This window comes from Eleutherodactylus coqui, chromosome 7 (genome assembly GCF_035609145.1).
Source record: "Eleutherodactylus coqui strain aEleCoq1 chromosome 7, aEleCoq1.hap1, whole genome shotgun sequence".
NCBI classification, from domain to species: domain Eukaryota; kingdom Metazoa; phylum Chordata; class Amphibia; order Anura; family Eleutherodactylidae; genus Eleutherodactylus; species Eleutherodactylus coqui.
In genome coordinates this window covers 114,866,680-114,883,198 of record NC_089843.1, presented here as the reverse complement: position 1 = coordinate 114,883,198, position 16,519 = coordinate 114,866,680, and the positions used below count along the sequence as shown (strand labels likewise).

Below are 16,519 nucleotides of genomic sequence, written 5' to 3'. Positions count from 1 at the left end.
ACCCTCCGCTCTGCTAAAGAAATCAGTGCCCCTTTAATTCAGACCTCTCATTCCCACCTCCAAGACTTCTCCAGAGCAGCACCAGTCCTCTGGAACATGCTACCCAAAACTATCCAGGCAATTACTAACAAATAAAACTTCAGGCGTGCTCTAAAAAAGTACCTCTGCAGGGAGGCATACCACATCCCCTAAACCAAACCCCTCGGTACTCTGCCTGATAAAATGCTCCCTGCTTTTCTGACTGCAATCCCTGCTAGCCGTAATCAACCACCCCCTGCAGTCATTCTGATTCAGCCACTATATGGCCCAATTTGACTATTGTCTATGTGCACAGCATCCCTCACTCTCCACCTTGCCATACCGTGCACATCTCCAGCCCCTTCACATTCTGTATCACCCCACTATCTGTAGTATGTAAGCTCGCTGGAGCAGGACCCTCACCCCTACTGTTTCCATCAATTGATTACTTCATGTAACCGTGGTTTTGTTTTTATTCCCCCTGTCTTGTAAGCGCTGCCGAATATGTTGGCGGTATATAAATAAAGATAATTATTCCATCCGGTGTGAAAGCACAAATATATGACAGGATCTCCAGAACAGCAATATAAAGGAATGATTGTTAGCAATTTATAGTTCTCAGGTTTTGATGCCCAATCAGATTGTTTCTACGTCAGAGTGAAAAAGCAAGGAAACCCTTTTTGGAGGAAAGAAAAAGAAAAAACAAAAACAAAAAAAAACGTGGATACAGTCATTTGGACCATTTTTTTTGTTTGAGGACTATCCTCTCCATACATAGAGAAAAAGATACAAATGTCTTCATGCTTATTGTCTGTAAGGGCCATAGGCATACGCCTTTGAGCTAGCTGCATCATAATGCAGTTATGATTGTGTATTAAACACTATGCAAAATCTCTTCTCCATAGCAGTTATTGTAGGTGAAGTCAATACAGACAGCCAGGAATAGCTGCCAAGTGACCCAAGGAGTCTACAGCCTTCATGTTTTGAAAGTAGACGATGTCCAGATCCTCCTTGAAGGAAGGTTTGTATGGACAATCACAGAGTATACTAGTCTTGGAACACAACAATGACCAGACTATTACAGACTCATCTCAGTGTCTCAAATACACAGAAGTGTTGAACTAGTAAGCCTGGTGATTGCTTTGATCTCTAACCATGTATGCCTCAGGGTTAATCTATACCTAGTCAACATCCCTGCCAAACACCAGCTCTAGGAAAACGAATGTAACAGCAGAGGTGCAAAAATAGGATTTATTCCCCCCATCACCAGCAACAACGTTTCAAACTCTAGTTCTTTGTAAAAGCATAATGAACGTCGAACATGCATAGTAGCCACTTTGGTCCTTTGGATTCTGGATTATTTGTCGGCTGTGCATAACTGATCCTGGTTTGCTATAGAATTGGTGCTGTGACTATAAACACCATCTTTATATCCTTTCCATGGGTACTTGTCCTTGTGGGTGCCTGCATTGATCTGAAGTGGATAGGCGGCCCCGATCAACAGGTTTAGTTCTCACTGCAGATGAAGACTTAAGGCCCATTTAGACAACGATTATCGCTCAAAATTCACTCAAAAGCAGTCTTTTGAGCGATAATCGTTGTGTGTAACTGCACTGACATCACGCAGTTTTCATTATCCGGTTGCTCATCGTTGTCTTTCAGCGTTCTGAAAGACGATGAGTCTTATTAGGGATTCACAGCGGGATACAGCTGATACTATTGTTTCAGCTGTATCCCGCTACCTGATGACAGGCGGGGTATGAAGAACAGAGTGGTCCAGCTCCGTTCTTCATACCTGTTGTGAAGGTGTTGTGCGCTATAGAGCTTTATATCCTCATAAGCCTTCTACAAATTTACAAGATTGTGGAAGTAATTTCCAACTGTCAGAAGTTTATGTGCCCAGCTATACAAGTAGCGTAATTTAATAGATCTATCCACCCATTCCATAATTGCACAACTCTTATCCGTTGGTCCTTTCTGGTATAGCAACTGAAGTACATGGTGCAGAGCTGCAGTACCAGATGCAACCCACGGACAAGAGTAGCGCTGTTCTGGAAGAATGTAGCCATGTGGTCTTTGTCATCTCAAACAGCAGAGAACTTCCTTAGGTAAAAAACAGATGGAATTGACCTTGTGTTTTCATAGTGAAGGTCAGTTATTCTTGTGACAGCTAAAGCATCTACAAATCATCTGTCCAGACTAATGGGGACAGACTGATGCAAATGGTGAAAAGCTCTGTGTGAAATCTGATTGTACTATGGATGCAACAGAAGTCAATAAATCAATCTAACATAAGTTACCTGAATCCAATTCCTGGGTTGACGCGACTTTGAAATGCATGCATTTGCTCTTCTTCAATGATATCGGGTCTTGGCATACTTTTGTTGAACTTGCATATTTGTACTGAAAAAGCAAGGTAACATATGTTATACTATTTAATGTGGCCGCACCATTGTGATAAGAACAGAGAAAAGACAGAAATCTTGTAGTCCTCATATTGCACCTTTCCATATAGCATATATTGCATTCAGGGCCAGACTTATCTGTTATTCATATATGCTCATGCCTGAGGGAAGGGCGCTTGATAGAGGGACAATTTCCATATGAAGACAGTGCATTTAGATCACGCTTATACATATGTTAATTGGAACAGTGGACACCAAGGAAGAGGATGTCTGCAGAGGGTGTTAGATGATGCAACTAGTTCTCCAATTCAGCATGAATAATATCTAGCAAGACCCCCTAAAACATTTTCATAGGAGAAACAGGGGCATAGTTAAAAAGTGATTCAGTCATTGTGCTCATGCTACCCGAACCAGGGGCAGCATACACCCGGGACAGCTCTGCTTATTGCCCCTTAGGGTATGTTTTATTCTGAAACACTGCGGCAATTCAGTTAAGAAAACTGACCTTTGAAAAAGGAGCTCTGATTCACAGAGGTGGGCCGTGCCGATCATCTCACCCACACCATGTAGAGACAGCGCTCTCCCTATAGATATTGGGAGAAATCTGTCACTATGCAGGTGGGGCACAGGCCCACTGAATTGGAGAAAGGTTTCACGGTCCAACTTCAGAGCTTTTATTCTTGTGAAAATGCCTCCGTTTCAGAATAAAACATACACGGGGGTAATGAGCCGTCTGGGTTCATGCTGCATGGACCCGATGACAGAATCCCTTTAAGTAGTTGCATAGAATATGGAATACTGTAAACGTATACCAATTCTGGTGAATTAGTGTAACAATATGCGTTCTAATTCAAGAATATACGAGAGAGCAGAATCAATGCAAAATATTTCAAGTCAGACTGAAGTCAGGACAAGATATCTTGCAGATTATGGACTTCCTTATTTTTATGTGCAGGTCTACATGACTATCATGTGCCAAACCTTCTGGGTCTACAAGCTCCTGAGAGGTCAACCCAATAAATAACCAGACCAGCATAGCTGACAGCTCCACAGAACAGGAGGAGATTTGCAGTTCCAAGAGATTGATATATTACATACCAGTTTCTCGCACAATGCCAGTCTAAGTTTGCACTGAAGTACTTCATGTTTAATGACTAGTCTTCTGTCCCCAAGGAGACTTATCAGTAGTTTCAATAGGCAGTGTGCACCAACAACCATTCTCAGATTACTCAGCATTTTAGCAGAAGGCATAGCTAACTTTTCAGATGAGGTTTCTGGGTGCACATTATATGTCCTGCCTCACCAGTTTTTCACTTTGCAGTCTGTATCTGCTAGTCTCAGTTCTCAGAGTCTGATGTTAGGATTCATTCAATACGTCAGATTCTGCTCCAACTCTCTGTAGCACAAGCAGCAGTGACATCTCATTGATGACACTACAAATTGTTTACTGTGTTTTAGCGACTGAAATCACATCTACACTATCACGATTAGATGCAGGCACATCAGTGGTTTTTTCCCCCCCCCTCCTTCACCATCCTCTCTGCTCTCACGAACTTCAAATGATCAGGAAAACTCATCTGCCTAATCATACTTCCCGTTCTGCTGATGGTGCTTTCTCCAATAACAGAGATAACAGGTAAATAAAAGTATCAGTTTTGCCATTTATCACATTGGCTATCTTGTATGAACAAGTTGTCTGAATGTCCTGCCTTTAAATGGTGACAAACACTTCAAAGAATGGAGGATTAAAGAGGTAGGGATCCAAGACCAGAACCAACCTGACATTTCTCTATTTCTGCTGTATCAGTTTTTCCTTTGTAGAGATACATTTTTAAATGTAAAAAGGGGCTGATCAGCTGTAAATTGAGGGCCTATTGTGAGTAAAAGGCAAAGCAAAAGTAGGATAGTAGGGGTCTGTCTCCAGGATCTCCACTGCTTAGCTGTCCACCGGGTCAGTACATTCCTACACAGAACTAATTTTTGGAGGGAGCAGACAGCTCCATTTTCACTGCAGTGGCCATATTTAGTATTACACATAGTCCTCACTGAAGGGAATGTGCATTTTGCACGGAATAGCCAGTCTCACTACTGCAGTTGGAACAGAGCAGTTTGCTTACTAGTCCCACTCAGGGCATGAGCGTACCAGCCTGGTGAACAGCTAATCAGTGGGGGTCATAGGAGTCGACCTCCCACTGATCTGCAAGTGATGGCCCATCTTAAGAATAGGCCATTAATAGTTTATAACCCTTTTAACTGTCACAATCCAAAAAAAAAAAAAAAAAGTTTTGTTACTACTTTTTGCAGATTTGGCAGTTACATAAAACATAATTTAATTTCTGAATAAACCTGGAGGACTCCTCCACTGCTAGGGAAACATTTACAGTGACCCCCCGATTTCAGGACAAACCGCTGCCCGGCAATCAGAGGGGAAAAGATGTATATTACTTGCAATTCTTCTCAGACGTGCCTTTGATCCACCAGTTCCTGGACCAATTTTTGGCTGTCCAACACAATTCTCTAACTACCTAATGCACACTGCTCTCTAGTTGGTCAGAACGGATTGCATAAGCAGCACTGGTAATCAGAGAGCAGGTGGTGTAGTGCACTGGTAGTCTAATCAGACCATCTACTCATAACCATGCATTGGTAGTGTTAAGATTGTGTAAACCATGTTAGATGGTCGAAACGGGACCAAGAACCACCGAAACGCCAGTCCCAGGAAAGACATTTGTCCTGAAACCAGAGGTTTGCCTTTATAGAAATGTTGATTTACAATTATACTAGACAAGGTCAATACACATCAAATACTGTTCACACACACAACGGCCATCGACACATTCTATAATTATCCAAATATACAATAATTTTTAAACATACAAAAACACCCAGATGTGAGCCATTCCATGCACCAGCACATTCTTATCCAAAAGCACAACTGTTTCAACAGCACTTCCGCAGTATATGATCCCACATATGATGTCCCATTAAATCGCCTTTGTTTTCCATTGTAATGGTAGTATGCTTCCAAGCAAGCAGGTGGTCTAGAGGAACAATGGTGGAAGCTAGGGTATGTGACTGGAGCCGTTTGCCTCACAATGACTCTCCCACAGAAGCACATGAATATCAAACAGCAGGTTGCAATGTAATCAGACAGGCCACCATCAGATGGGTTGCTGGTGGTCTCTTCCCACCCCCTCCATTGTACATTTCAGAACATGTGTGTTTGTTTAAGTGCATTCATGAAATGAAAAAAAGAAAAAAAAACTCCAAAGGCCATCAAAAAATGGGCTGATAATTACAGTATAAATAGCTGTGGATTTGTTTATTTTAATTATCCAATGTCCTTAATTAGAAAGGTTCCCCCTTACATGGAACACATACAGATTTTTCCATGGTTTAACAGCAGGAATATTCCTCAGAGTTCATACGCCATGTAAAACAGAACGTTAATGTGCCCATATACATTCAACAGCAGTCAGCCAAATGCTACCCGCCAGTTACCCCTCCTAATTTCCTCATGCATAATCGGTTCAGCAGACTGGATGTTCTCTATAGGGAGAAAGAATTAAGCTACTACCAGAAACTTCTGGTAACAGCTTATTACCATGAAGAATACAAGGATCAGGCCTGTTAGGAGATTCAACATCCCAATCGTTTTCCCCCCAAAGTCTACCAAACACACAATACACATTAGATGGTCAGCCAGTCCTGACGAAATCGGTGGGTTTGTTCCTAGTCTAATGTGTAGGACCACCTTTAGGCATTTGCACTCTTCTTAAAGGCTATATCCTTACATCTTCCATCAGCCAACAGTCTGTAGGCCCCTGCATGAGATCATTGTTGATATCAATAGGTCCAGTTGACTTCTTCATGCTTCTAGTCAGCTTTAAAAGGAGTTGTCAAGTTGCTATTCTCATGTGCAACATAAAAGACTAATGATCATTACATACTCTATTTCCATAAATTGTAAACTCTTGAATATCACGTGGTCCGGTTCACCCAGATTCTTCCACCAACATGCAGTGCATTTCAGAGTACATGGCTTCTGGCACAACAGTGCATCACAAGGGAGGGAAGCCATAAGTTCTCTATTCTTTCTGGCCACTATGCATGTGCCCATGGTATGACGCTTCCTGCAGTGACTCAGAACTGCATGCAAATAAGGAAGAAGGAACAATACCTCTGCAGCGCCACCTATTGGAAGGCAGCATTTCTGCAAGTCAATATCTGACCCTTTATAAAGGTCTTTGAAAGAATGATTGGGAGGAGCATGAATGATCTTCTAATTCTCCACACCCACCTTCTAGGCGGTCTCATTAAAAGGGTTCTGTGATTAGAAAATAAATAAGATTCTATACTTACCCATTTCTCTCCAGGCAGTCTTCTAACCGGAACTTCTCCTGCAGTCCCCCCCGTGTCACCCCACCTCAATCCAGCCGATGATTCTTCCTTTGACGAAACGTACATTGCTGGCATTCTCCTTACTGAAGCAATGTATGCTATGTCACTAGTGACGTAGCAGTCACAGTTTAGCAGGGAACACCGAGGTACTGCTGAGACTGCGCATGCGTGCTGTCTCTCTGCAACAGTATATGAACACTCACGGTGAGACAGCGCGCATGCGCAGTCCCAGCTTTCCTTGCTAGGCAGTGAACATTGTGTCACTAGTGACATAACCTACAGAAAGAATGCAGAGAATGGTCGCGCCATAAACGAGGATTCGGACGATTTGTGGTGAGGTAACTCGAGGGACTGCAGAAGATCGGGGAGGAGAAGATCCGATAAGAGAACTGCCTGGGGAGGAATAGGCAAGTATTTTTTCCCCCCTAATGACAATGTCTCTTTAAGGAGTGACTATACCCCTTCAGACTCCGATCTGCACGTGGCATGGGAGGCCGGCCAGACAATTCTTCTATCCGTCCAGCCACAGCACATGTGCCCACACCAGCATAGTGAGTAACGCAAAGGTAAGCTGTCAAGGTAAAAAAACCTGGCGATCGCCAGGTAGAAGAGAAGCCAAGCAAAGCAATCATGGAACCTGTCAGAGGTAAGTTACTACATAGGAGGCCATGTAGGAGGGATTCTACTTTTTCTAAAATGTGATTGGATACAAATGTAGGAGCTATACAGCTATGAGTAGGCTTAAAGGGGTTTTCCAGTCAATAACCTTCTACAATATAACCATACACCTGGACTGATAGACCGCAGTAAACTAACAGGACAGAGATTTGTGCTGCCGAGGTTTTTAGCTCACATAGGATTGCCTACATTGGAACTTTCGAATCCTCCTACACAGCAGGTTGTGATGGTTAATTTACTCAATTACTTTAAGGTCTGGATGCTTATCTTGGAAGCACTCAACATTATATGCAGCAAACAATAATTTTGCTATGATTCTTGCTCCAGATGTCACAAAGGCTAGTGGATTTCCCCCCCAACATTATAATCTACGTTACTATAATAGCAAGGAGACCTCTTGAACAAAGTGATGAGCTGAAACCACAAAGTTCAGTAACATTTCATTATACAATGACTTAGCTTTAGCTCTACAAAACTGGTAAACCCCCCTTAATAACCATAGTTTTATACATGTAATCTTGGCATCTAAGGCTCACTCTACAAAGTCACATCTGTGCAAAACAGTTCATTCATGGGGTCTCAGGGCTGTCAGCCATATGTTAAGGCCTATTTAGACAACGATTATCGCTCAATAGCCATCTTTTGAGCGATAATCGTTGCATCTAACGCGCTGCCAGTGTGCACTATTCATTCATCGTTGATTTCTGTTAAGCAGCTAATTAGCTACTTAACAGCTTAATACTATGTAAATGAAGCTTACGTTGTATACAGAAGACAAGCAGGACTGCCATCTTCTGTATACAGCTGTAGTCTGAGTGCACAGCTGTTATACAGCTGAGTGCTCCGAGTGGGGTATGCAGAAGACAAGCAGAGCCATTTGTCTTCTGTATACAGCGGTTTTCTTCTCGGAGCGCACAGCTGGTATACAGCTGAGCGCTCGGAGTGGGGTATGCAGAAGAGAAGCGGGACCGCAGGTCTTCTGCACACTTGTGATTTGTTCACCGAGCGGGATACAAGATGAAACAGTATCAGCTGTATCCTGCTGAGAACTCAGCGCACGGCCCTGATAAGGCTGATCGCTGACTTTTAGCTTGCTAAAAAAAAAAGCAATGGCAAGTATTGGAAGAAATACGCAACATAACAAAAGGACACATGCCGTGGATTTGAAAATCCACAGCAGGTCTTGAAAACCATGCAGATGCTTTTCAGAAGTGCCTTGGTTTTACAGTATGATGTAACGATTTTATACTCAAGCTACGTTAGCACGTTTCCATTTACAAAATGAACAGAACAGGTCTATAAGGGATACCTAAACTTGTGCACACAACATATCTTGCTACTAAAGCCCTTTGAATGATAATCTTTCCATGCAAAACGAAGAAGTCAGTGTAACCGCAGCCAATGATTGAAACAATAAAGTGATCACTTTTTGTTAATTCTATGCAAGCATAAAATTCCTCGTTGGTTCGTTCACCAATCGGTCGGTTTAAATACCGATCAGACAGACATTCATTTATACAGTGAATGACTGAAGGATTTCCTGTTTGAACCACCCAAAAACGTATCTGCCAGTATAAACAGACTGCCCGAGTGAACGTTGACATCATTCACTCGTTCAAATGAGAAAAATTAGCAGATCTAAAACGATCATTTGGTTTTAAGCAGAATCTCTAAGGATCACAAAATTGTGTTAATCCATCACTTTTGGCAAATACTACTTCTCTAGGTCACCTGGACTCCACAGATGGGAGATTAAAGCCCCTTTTACATGGGACTAGTATCATCCAGGTCGTTCAAACTCTGTGCTCCCATGGGGTTTTGAACGATAGTTGTCCCGTGTAAAAGCATGCAAGGTACCGTAAAACACTTACATGCATGTGCAAATATGCAATGCCCATTGCATAAATATGCGGCACAACTGCACTTATGCCCGTGTGACACTAGTAGAAGTTGGACAGTAGCAAGCAGATTTAAAGAAAATTAAGAAGTGACAGCATACCAACTAGCATATACTCCATTCGTAAGGATTGCGTTTTCAAAAGCTGACCTGACAGGCAGGTCTATCCAAAAGTTAATCATGCTGCCAGTGTATTGCCCTTCCTAATTAGAAAAAAAAAATACAAAGACAAGACAGGTCTCCAAGAAAACAGGACAACCCAAAGCATATAAATCTGTATATTCCTAAAAGGGAAATCCATAAGACAAAACTGGTGTTCTGAAAGAATGCTACATATCCTAAGATACGATGATATGTTCTCCATCTCCTGTTATTAGCTCAGGCTCCTGTTTGCTGTACAGCTCAACTCTACATATGTTGGCTTAATGAGAACAAACAATAAGGAGTCCCATCTTAAAGTAGGTGTGAAAACCCCAAAATTTTAAGAGCTTATTTAATTCAAGTACGGACTGAGGAGCTAGTCTGAACTTCAAACACCTTAAAATGGCAAAAGCCAAACTACTTAGCGAAATGTTTGCCCAATTAAATCAAAAAAAGGATGATCACTTCTCCTTTTAAAGAACACCAGAGATGTAAGGGATGGGGGGGGGGGAGAGCATTGGGTCTTTGAAGTTTGGAATTGCATAGAAAACAAAAACCTGTCTTTGCCTTGAATGGGTTTTCATTTGCAAAACAAGATACAACCTTCAAAGTTCAAAAACTAAAAACCAAACAATCAAGCAAAAAGGGATAACAAAGTAAAGCACAAAGTTTCAAGGAGAATTTAAAAACAAACAATTAGTTTAAAGAATAGGCATCATAAACACAATACAGATAAGATATATTCCTCTTAAGGCCCCATACACATTAAAGAAAAGTGTGGGGGGCGCTCCGAAACACTTTCCCACTAGAAGACTGTCACACGGGGCGAAAATTTGCAGCGGTGTATCTGCAGTGGACATTCCACACCCTCATTTGAAGATGTGGAACCCGCGCAAAATTTTTTGCTGCTATAATGGACATGCTGCAGATACAAAGTCCACACCACATCCATCTCCTCATAGGTTTTGTGCAGATTTTTTTCCGCTGCATTCAAATGAAATAGAGAATCTCAACCACTTTGCTGCTACTGTAAATGCTGTGGATTCTCTGCCTAGTGTGAGCATGGCCATGGATGGAATGGAGGAATTTCAATGCCTGATCATTTAAAGAATACCAGCTAATCAGGAAGATGACACATTACCGCACCAGATAAAAATGGGAGTCCAGGTATGCTTAAAAATCTTTATTTTTTTTCACCAAGAGTAGAAGTGATAGATGTCCACATGGAAGGAAAGTTCTGGTTTCCAACTTCAGCTATACCAAATAAATTAATCATGGCAAGGTTTCAGCAAAAGCTCCCCAGCCAAAGCAATGCCAGAGGAAGTGTCACCAAGACTGACATTTGTATCCATCCTAAGGAAAGTGATAGTTTATAGCAGCATGATTATCCATTTCTGAGATTGTAACAATAATTGGACGGTGTGAGTGAAGTAAAGGATCAAGAATAAATGTACTATATTGTTTTATCTTCAAAGTTAACGATAACTGGCCAGAGCAAGCAGGGTCTAAAGTGGAACTTTCATCATACTCCAACACCAGGATGGCTGCATCATTAGTTCTACAAACACAAAAAGGTCAGAGAACCCAACAGTGCCAGTAGACTCAGTTATAGAGCCATTGCATTTACAAGGGGAGCACTGCCCAATATCTGCATGTATACAGGCAACCTGCTAACATAATCAGTCAACGGGGCAGTGGTGATGGGAGGCGGGGAGAGGGTGGGAATACTCATAAATACAATGGATTTAGACTAGGAGACCACAATATTCTTTAACATTTTGGCGTTAAAGAGGGATTATTAAATTTGGAAGCCCCTTCTATGTTGAGGGCACTGTGATAACTACTGAATGCAGAGTCTGAAGGGTTAAGAGAAAGGAGAAGATGATGTGGACACAAGACTCATGTGGAGGTGCCAGCTGTGAGACCCCCCTCCACCCTATTATACTTTTATAATCTATGCACAGGATAGGTGATAAAAGTTAAATGTGGGAGTACCACTTTAAAGGCTTTACATCATTTTTAGTGTGCCTCCACACGGGAGTTTGCGTTTTTGGCCAGGCGAATAGGGCAAATTGTGTCTGCTTTGGTAAGTGTGTCTTCGTGCCTTATTTCACCCAAATCGAACAAATGATGGCTTCATATGGAAACATAGGTGCATAAAAATGGAAAAGCCAAAAGATAGCAAAAAAATCATGGCATGTTCCAGGACAGCACCGCAACAGAACACATCGCAGATGTAAATGAGACCATTGAAAGACATTGGTTTCACAAATCTGCTTTTTATTCACTCCCGCATAGAGCGAAAAATGCAGCGTTTTAGCGGCCGTGTGGATGCATCCTAGGGTACTAAAAGAGTTACGAGTTATAAAGTAGGTCACATTTGCCATTTTTTATTTCTGGGAATACTTTTGAGGAGGCTGATGAACACTGGGCTGTGACATCATTGTGATGGGGGTGCACTAAAAAGCACTGAAATAGAGCAAACAGCGCTCGAAAATCGAGGTATTAGAAAACACCACATTAGAGCTCAGGTCTGCGAGGCCCCATCGACATCAAATGTGGGCGTTAAACCACGGTGTTCCAAACGCCACAGTCAAAAGCGTATATGTGAGAGTGGCCTTAGAAGTCAGTTGTTCTTAATACAGCCTATATCAAAATAATCTTTAAAAAGAAAAAAATATATATGTTTAAAACATGAAAATAAATAAATAAATAAATAAATAAATTTAAAAAAAAACTTGATTTATACAATAGGTCATTTTTTGATGACACATTACCTTCAGGGCCACCACACACTAAACAAGGATTAGGCAAGCACACCTATTTTGTTGGGACTGGCCAAGCATTTGCTCTTCCAACTATGGCAGATGTCAAGGGAAAACGGTCTGGCAAGCTGAATTTCAACACAGCCTATCCTTTCGTTCTTAAGGGAGATAAGCTAGCTGCAGCAGAGGTGTCCCACAGTGAGCTATTCTCCAATCCTTACTAAGAAAGTAGTATGGTGGAATCAATAAGGAACCGCATTCGATCTGCTGACACCCATCTAAGTGCTCATCCACACTGGCTCAGTTAAGCATTTGTTTCTTCGTTCTGTTTGAGAAGCAGAGAAATGAAAAATTTGAATTGACTGGTTATTTTGTTCTCCATTGATTTCAATGGGTTTTCATTAAAAAAAACGGAAAAAAAAAAATTGTTTAAATCCGTTTCTCTGCTCCACAAATGTAACAGAGACATGGAAATGCTTAACTCAGCAAAAGCCAGTGGGGATGAGCCCAAAAAGGTGTATAGCCTTTATGGTCAAAGCAACAATTCCTCCATACCCACACAGTGGCAAACGTTACCCAAAGGCTTCCACAAAATAGAAATATGGCGGCATGCTTGGTCTGATGCCCCTGGATGGAGTAGCACACTACTACGCTATTCCATACAGCAAGCACACTTAGTTTCCACTGGGTAAACAACATCTAGTCTGGATGTTCCAGGAGCAGTTTTATACCTGTACTGTAACACAACTGGTCACGGAGACGTCATTACACATGCAACAGGTCACATAAATATACATGAGGCCATAAGCCCTTTCAATAGGGAGGAACATTTAAAAAGGTTATTTATGGATTGTAATCCCATGTTTTTGTATTAAGAGCATTCACAATGCATACGCTAAATACACGGCTTGGTCACAGTAAAAACTTGTATTTTTTTCCATTTAGACCTATCCTTCTGATGTAGCCAATAAAGGCAGTGTGAAATGGTCTCTAGTGGCTTGAATCTGTCAGTCCTATTGATGAAGGGTTGGAAGAGAAAAGAAGTGTAAAATGAATTGGTTCTAAATAAAATTAAAAAATTACATCTGAGTCCTGACTGTATCCCCACAGACAGTGCAGAGCCCAACCAGAGTGTTTGATCTAGACTGAGAAAACATCCTTTGATCTTGTTAATTGTTGAAATAGCTGGAAAAAAATGAAGTTAACAAATATTGCAAGTAGACAGTGACTGAATGATTGCAGAGAACGCCAAATTGTGCTAAACTTGGCAGCTTCAGAACAAAAAGAAAGACCGCTTCAGCAGAAGATTATAGGGTTAACGCTAGCATGTTTAAACAGCAGTGAGACCGCCATGTGCGTACAACACGAGAAACCGGATGCAGATTTCTGTTATTTATTAAGTATTAAAAAAAACGCTCAACCCCCCAGCTCCCCCTTAGGCTAATATTGGGCCAAGATCACACGTTTTTAGAGCAAAAACTCCTCTGACCACTTATGTGAAGTAGTGATCCTACAGGGCGGCTTTTAGGTGTGTTCAAAGATCAACGGGGGGATTCAATGGGAAACCTCACATCGCATGCCGTGCCATGTGCACACGAGTGCGATTTGTTTTACTGTCCCAATGAGTTCCTGAAAAATGCGAAAAGAAAGGACATTCAGTGATTTTTTTCCTGCATCACGATGAGGTGAAGGAAGGCACCATTTAGGTGTAGGACTCCATTCAAAAGAATGGGGTTCATAGTTACACAAGTTTTGTGCACCTAGCAACGCAGCAAACGCACGCAAGATTCAGACGTGTGAAACTAGCCTTAATTTTAGTTTTGTTCCTATTCACTCTTAAAGAATAATCACTTAAGCCCTCCAACAGCCAGGTTGATGGATAAATGTTTTTTGCAGGACAAGTTAATTTTTCAATGGAACTATTATATCTAAAAAAAATTTAAGTGATTTCAGTACATTTTATTAGTAAAAAACAAATAAAAAATTCCACCATTTGAGGGAAGGGGGTGTCCTTTTTTAAAATGACATAACTTTTTTTTATGGGTGAGTACGATTACTACAAAACCAAATTGCTATAGCCTTTTGCTTTGTTGTATAATATAAAACATCTTTGGGGGGGGGGGGGGGGGGGGGAAGAGAACACACACACTTTTCTGCCGCCATCTTCCGACAGTCATAGCCTTTTTGTTTTACTGTTGACAGTTGTGTAAAGGCTCATTTTTTTTGCAGGAGATGCCTGTAGTTTCTATTGGTCCCATTTTGAAGTACATGCTTTTTTTGCAGATGGGGTGACCAGAAAAAAAAACAAAAGCGCAATTCTAGTATTTTTTTTCCAATGACGTTCACCGTGTGGGGTAAATAATGTGTTACTTTGATAGATCAGACTTTTATGAACACCACAATACCAAATATGCTTTTCGGACTTTTTTCATTCAGGTTTTTTTTTAATAAATATGGCAAAAGGGGTTTTAAAAACTTATTAACTTTTTTAAAATAAAAACTTTAAATTGATCTTTAATTTTTTTTTTATACTCCCAATAATGGACAAGAACTTGTGATGGTTTGATCGCTCCTGCAATATGATATAATACCATACTAATACATTATACAGAGGTCAGATTGCTTTCAGAAGGTCCACAACTGCCATAGCAGCCAGATAGCACCCCGTGATCTTGTCACAGGAAGAGGAGGCGTTGAGGATCCCAAACTCCGATTTGGGCATTTAAATGCCGCTGTTCAAATGGACGGTGGCATTTATAGGGTTAACAGCTGATCGAAGCTGTTGCAGGCCGGTGTCCGCTGTAAGCACCTGCATTGGTGTAGAGCATGATGGGCCCCCTCCATACAAACTCTGAGCACACAGGATGTAAGTGTACCTCCTGGTGCGTTAATGGTTAATATAGCAAGGCACTATGAGTGACTATTAGAACCTGGTTGTCCAGACTCCAAACCTCATTAGCATTTACAGTGCAATAATAAGATGCATCACAGTATGTGGGACACCTTTTTTTTTTTGGGGGGGGGGGGGGGGGGGTGTAAAAGAAGCAAAAATAAAATAGCCATCTCAGAAGTGAGGCTTTACGGGCTAGTCATAATTAGTTTAGTTCCTAGAATGCATTCATTTTTATTTTAGTAAAATCTATATTTAGAAAACTAGTCATTGGGAACCTCTTTAGGGCGTAGACAGTTCCAGAAATAAAGCAGAGGGCGAGAGGGATTTGATTAGGTGTGCAATTGAAACAGCACTGGATCTGTCAACACTTTCTGCAAAACTTGCTTCTGGGCCATTTAAAGAAGCCTGAGGGACTCACACTTAGCAGGTAATAGCAGAAATCTCCATCTCTACAGATAACAGTCCGGAGAGGGCATAAATGTACTTCAAAGAAACCCCGACCAGGAGGAGGAAACACTTCATTCCTGGAATAGTAAAGAAGGCCGAGGTTCTATAGAAGAGATAAAGTCTTTGGAGAAAAGACTGAGAATTGGGGATAACAGAACATATCACGATCACCGTAGAACAACCAAGAGAGGAAGGGGTGGGGGGTACACACGTTTGGCCAGTTCCACAGTCAGCATTCATATCCAAGATTCCATAAATTATTTAATGCCATCTTGGTCCAGGATCCGGCCTTGTAAAAGGCTTCTAGTGCTCGCACATTCCTCCACTGCCCGCTCCTGCTAAGTGTCACTTAACAATGGAAAGTGGGTCACTAAAGTTTCCATGTTTGCTTAACATTTCCTGTTTCCCCTTCTCAAATGTTTCTTCCATAAAACCAGTCTCAACAACTGAAAAGCTCAGATGTCTCAAAGAAGGTTCACCTTTGAGCCGGTGTACAAGGTTGTTTTTTTTTTTTTTAGGGCCTGTAAAGTTGCTATAGTGAAAAAGAATTCCAGAGATGTGTGCGGCGGATGTGCTCACCTGTGTAGATCAGGAGGAATATCACAGATAGGATCAACTCCAGTACAAGGACACCCAGGATGAAATAGAGATCATCGTAACCAAAGAAATCCTTAACGGACATTATCAGAAGTACAGCCGCATTGCCTAACAGAAAGGAACAGAAATACGTTAAGAACAGTGCTGCTGGGGAAAGAGAACATTGAATAGACTCATTGCATTATACAAACTGATGCCATTTCTTTCACAGCTGGCAAAGTCCATTTGATAAATATATGAGCAGGATTTGCAGTATTTGACCAAATACAGTGTAAAA

At 41.4% G+C, this 16,519-nt stretch overlaps 1 protein-coding gene across 2 annotated transcripts in view; it reads right to left on the bottom strand.

The window, feature by feature from the left end:
* Window positions 1-16,519, bottom strand: part of TMEM192 (transmembrane protein 192) — a 43,893-nt gene that overhangs the window by 1,499 nt on the left and 25,875 nt on the right. The window contains exons 4-5 of one of the 2 annotated variants that reach the window (XM_066573566.1): window positions 16,225-16,350; window positions 2,319-2,421 (exon numbers count right to left, since the gene is read on the bottom strand). In XM_066573566.1, the coding sequence (XP_066429663.1) occupies window positions 2,319-2,421; window positions 16,225-16,350 (229 nt within the window). The remainder of the gene's footprint in view (window positions 1-2,318; window positions 2,422-16,224; window positions 16,351-16,519) is intronic. The other variant, XM_066573567.1, reaches the window with a different exon arrangement.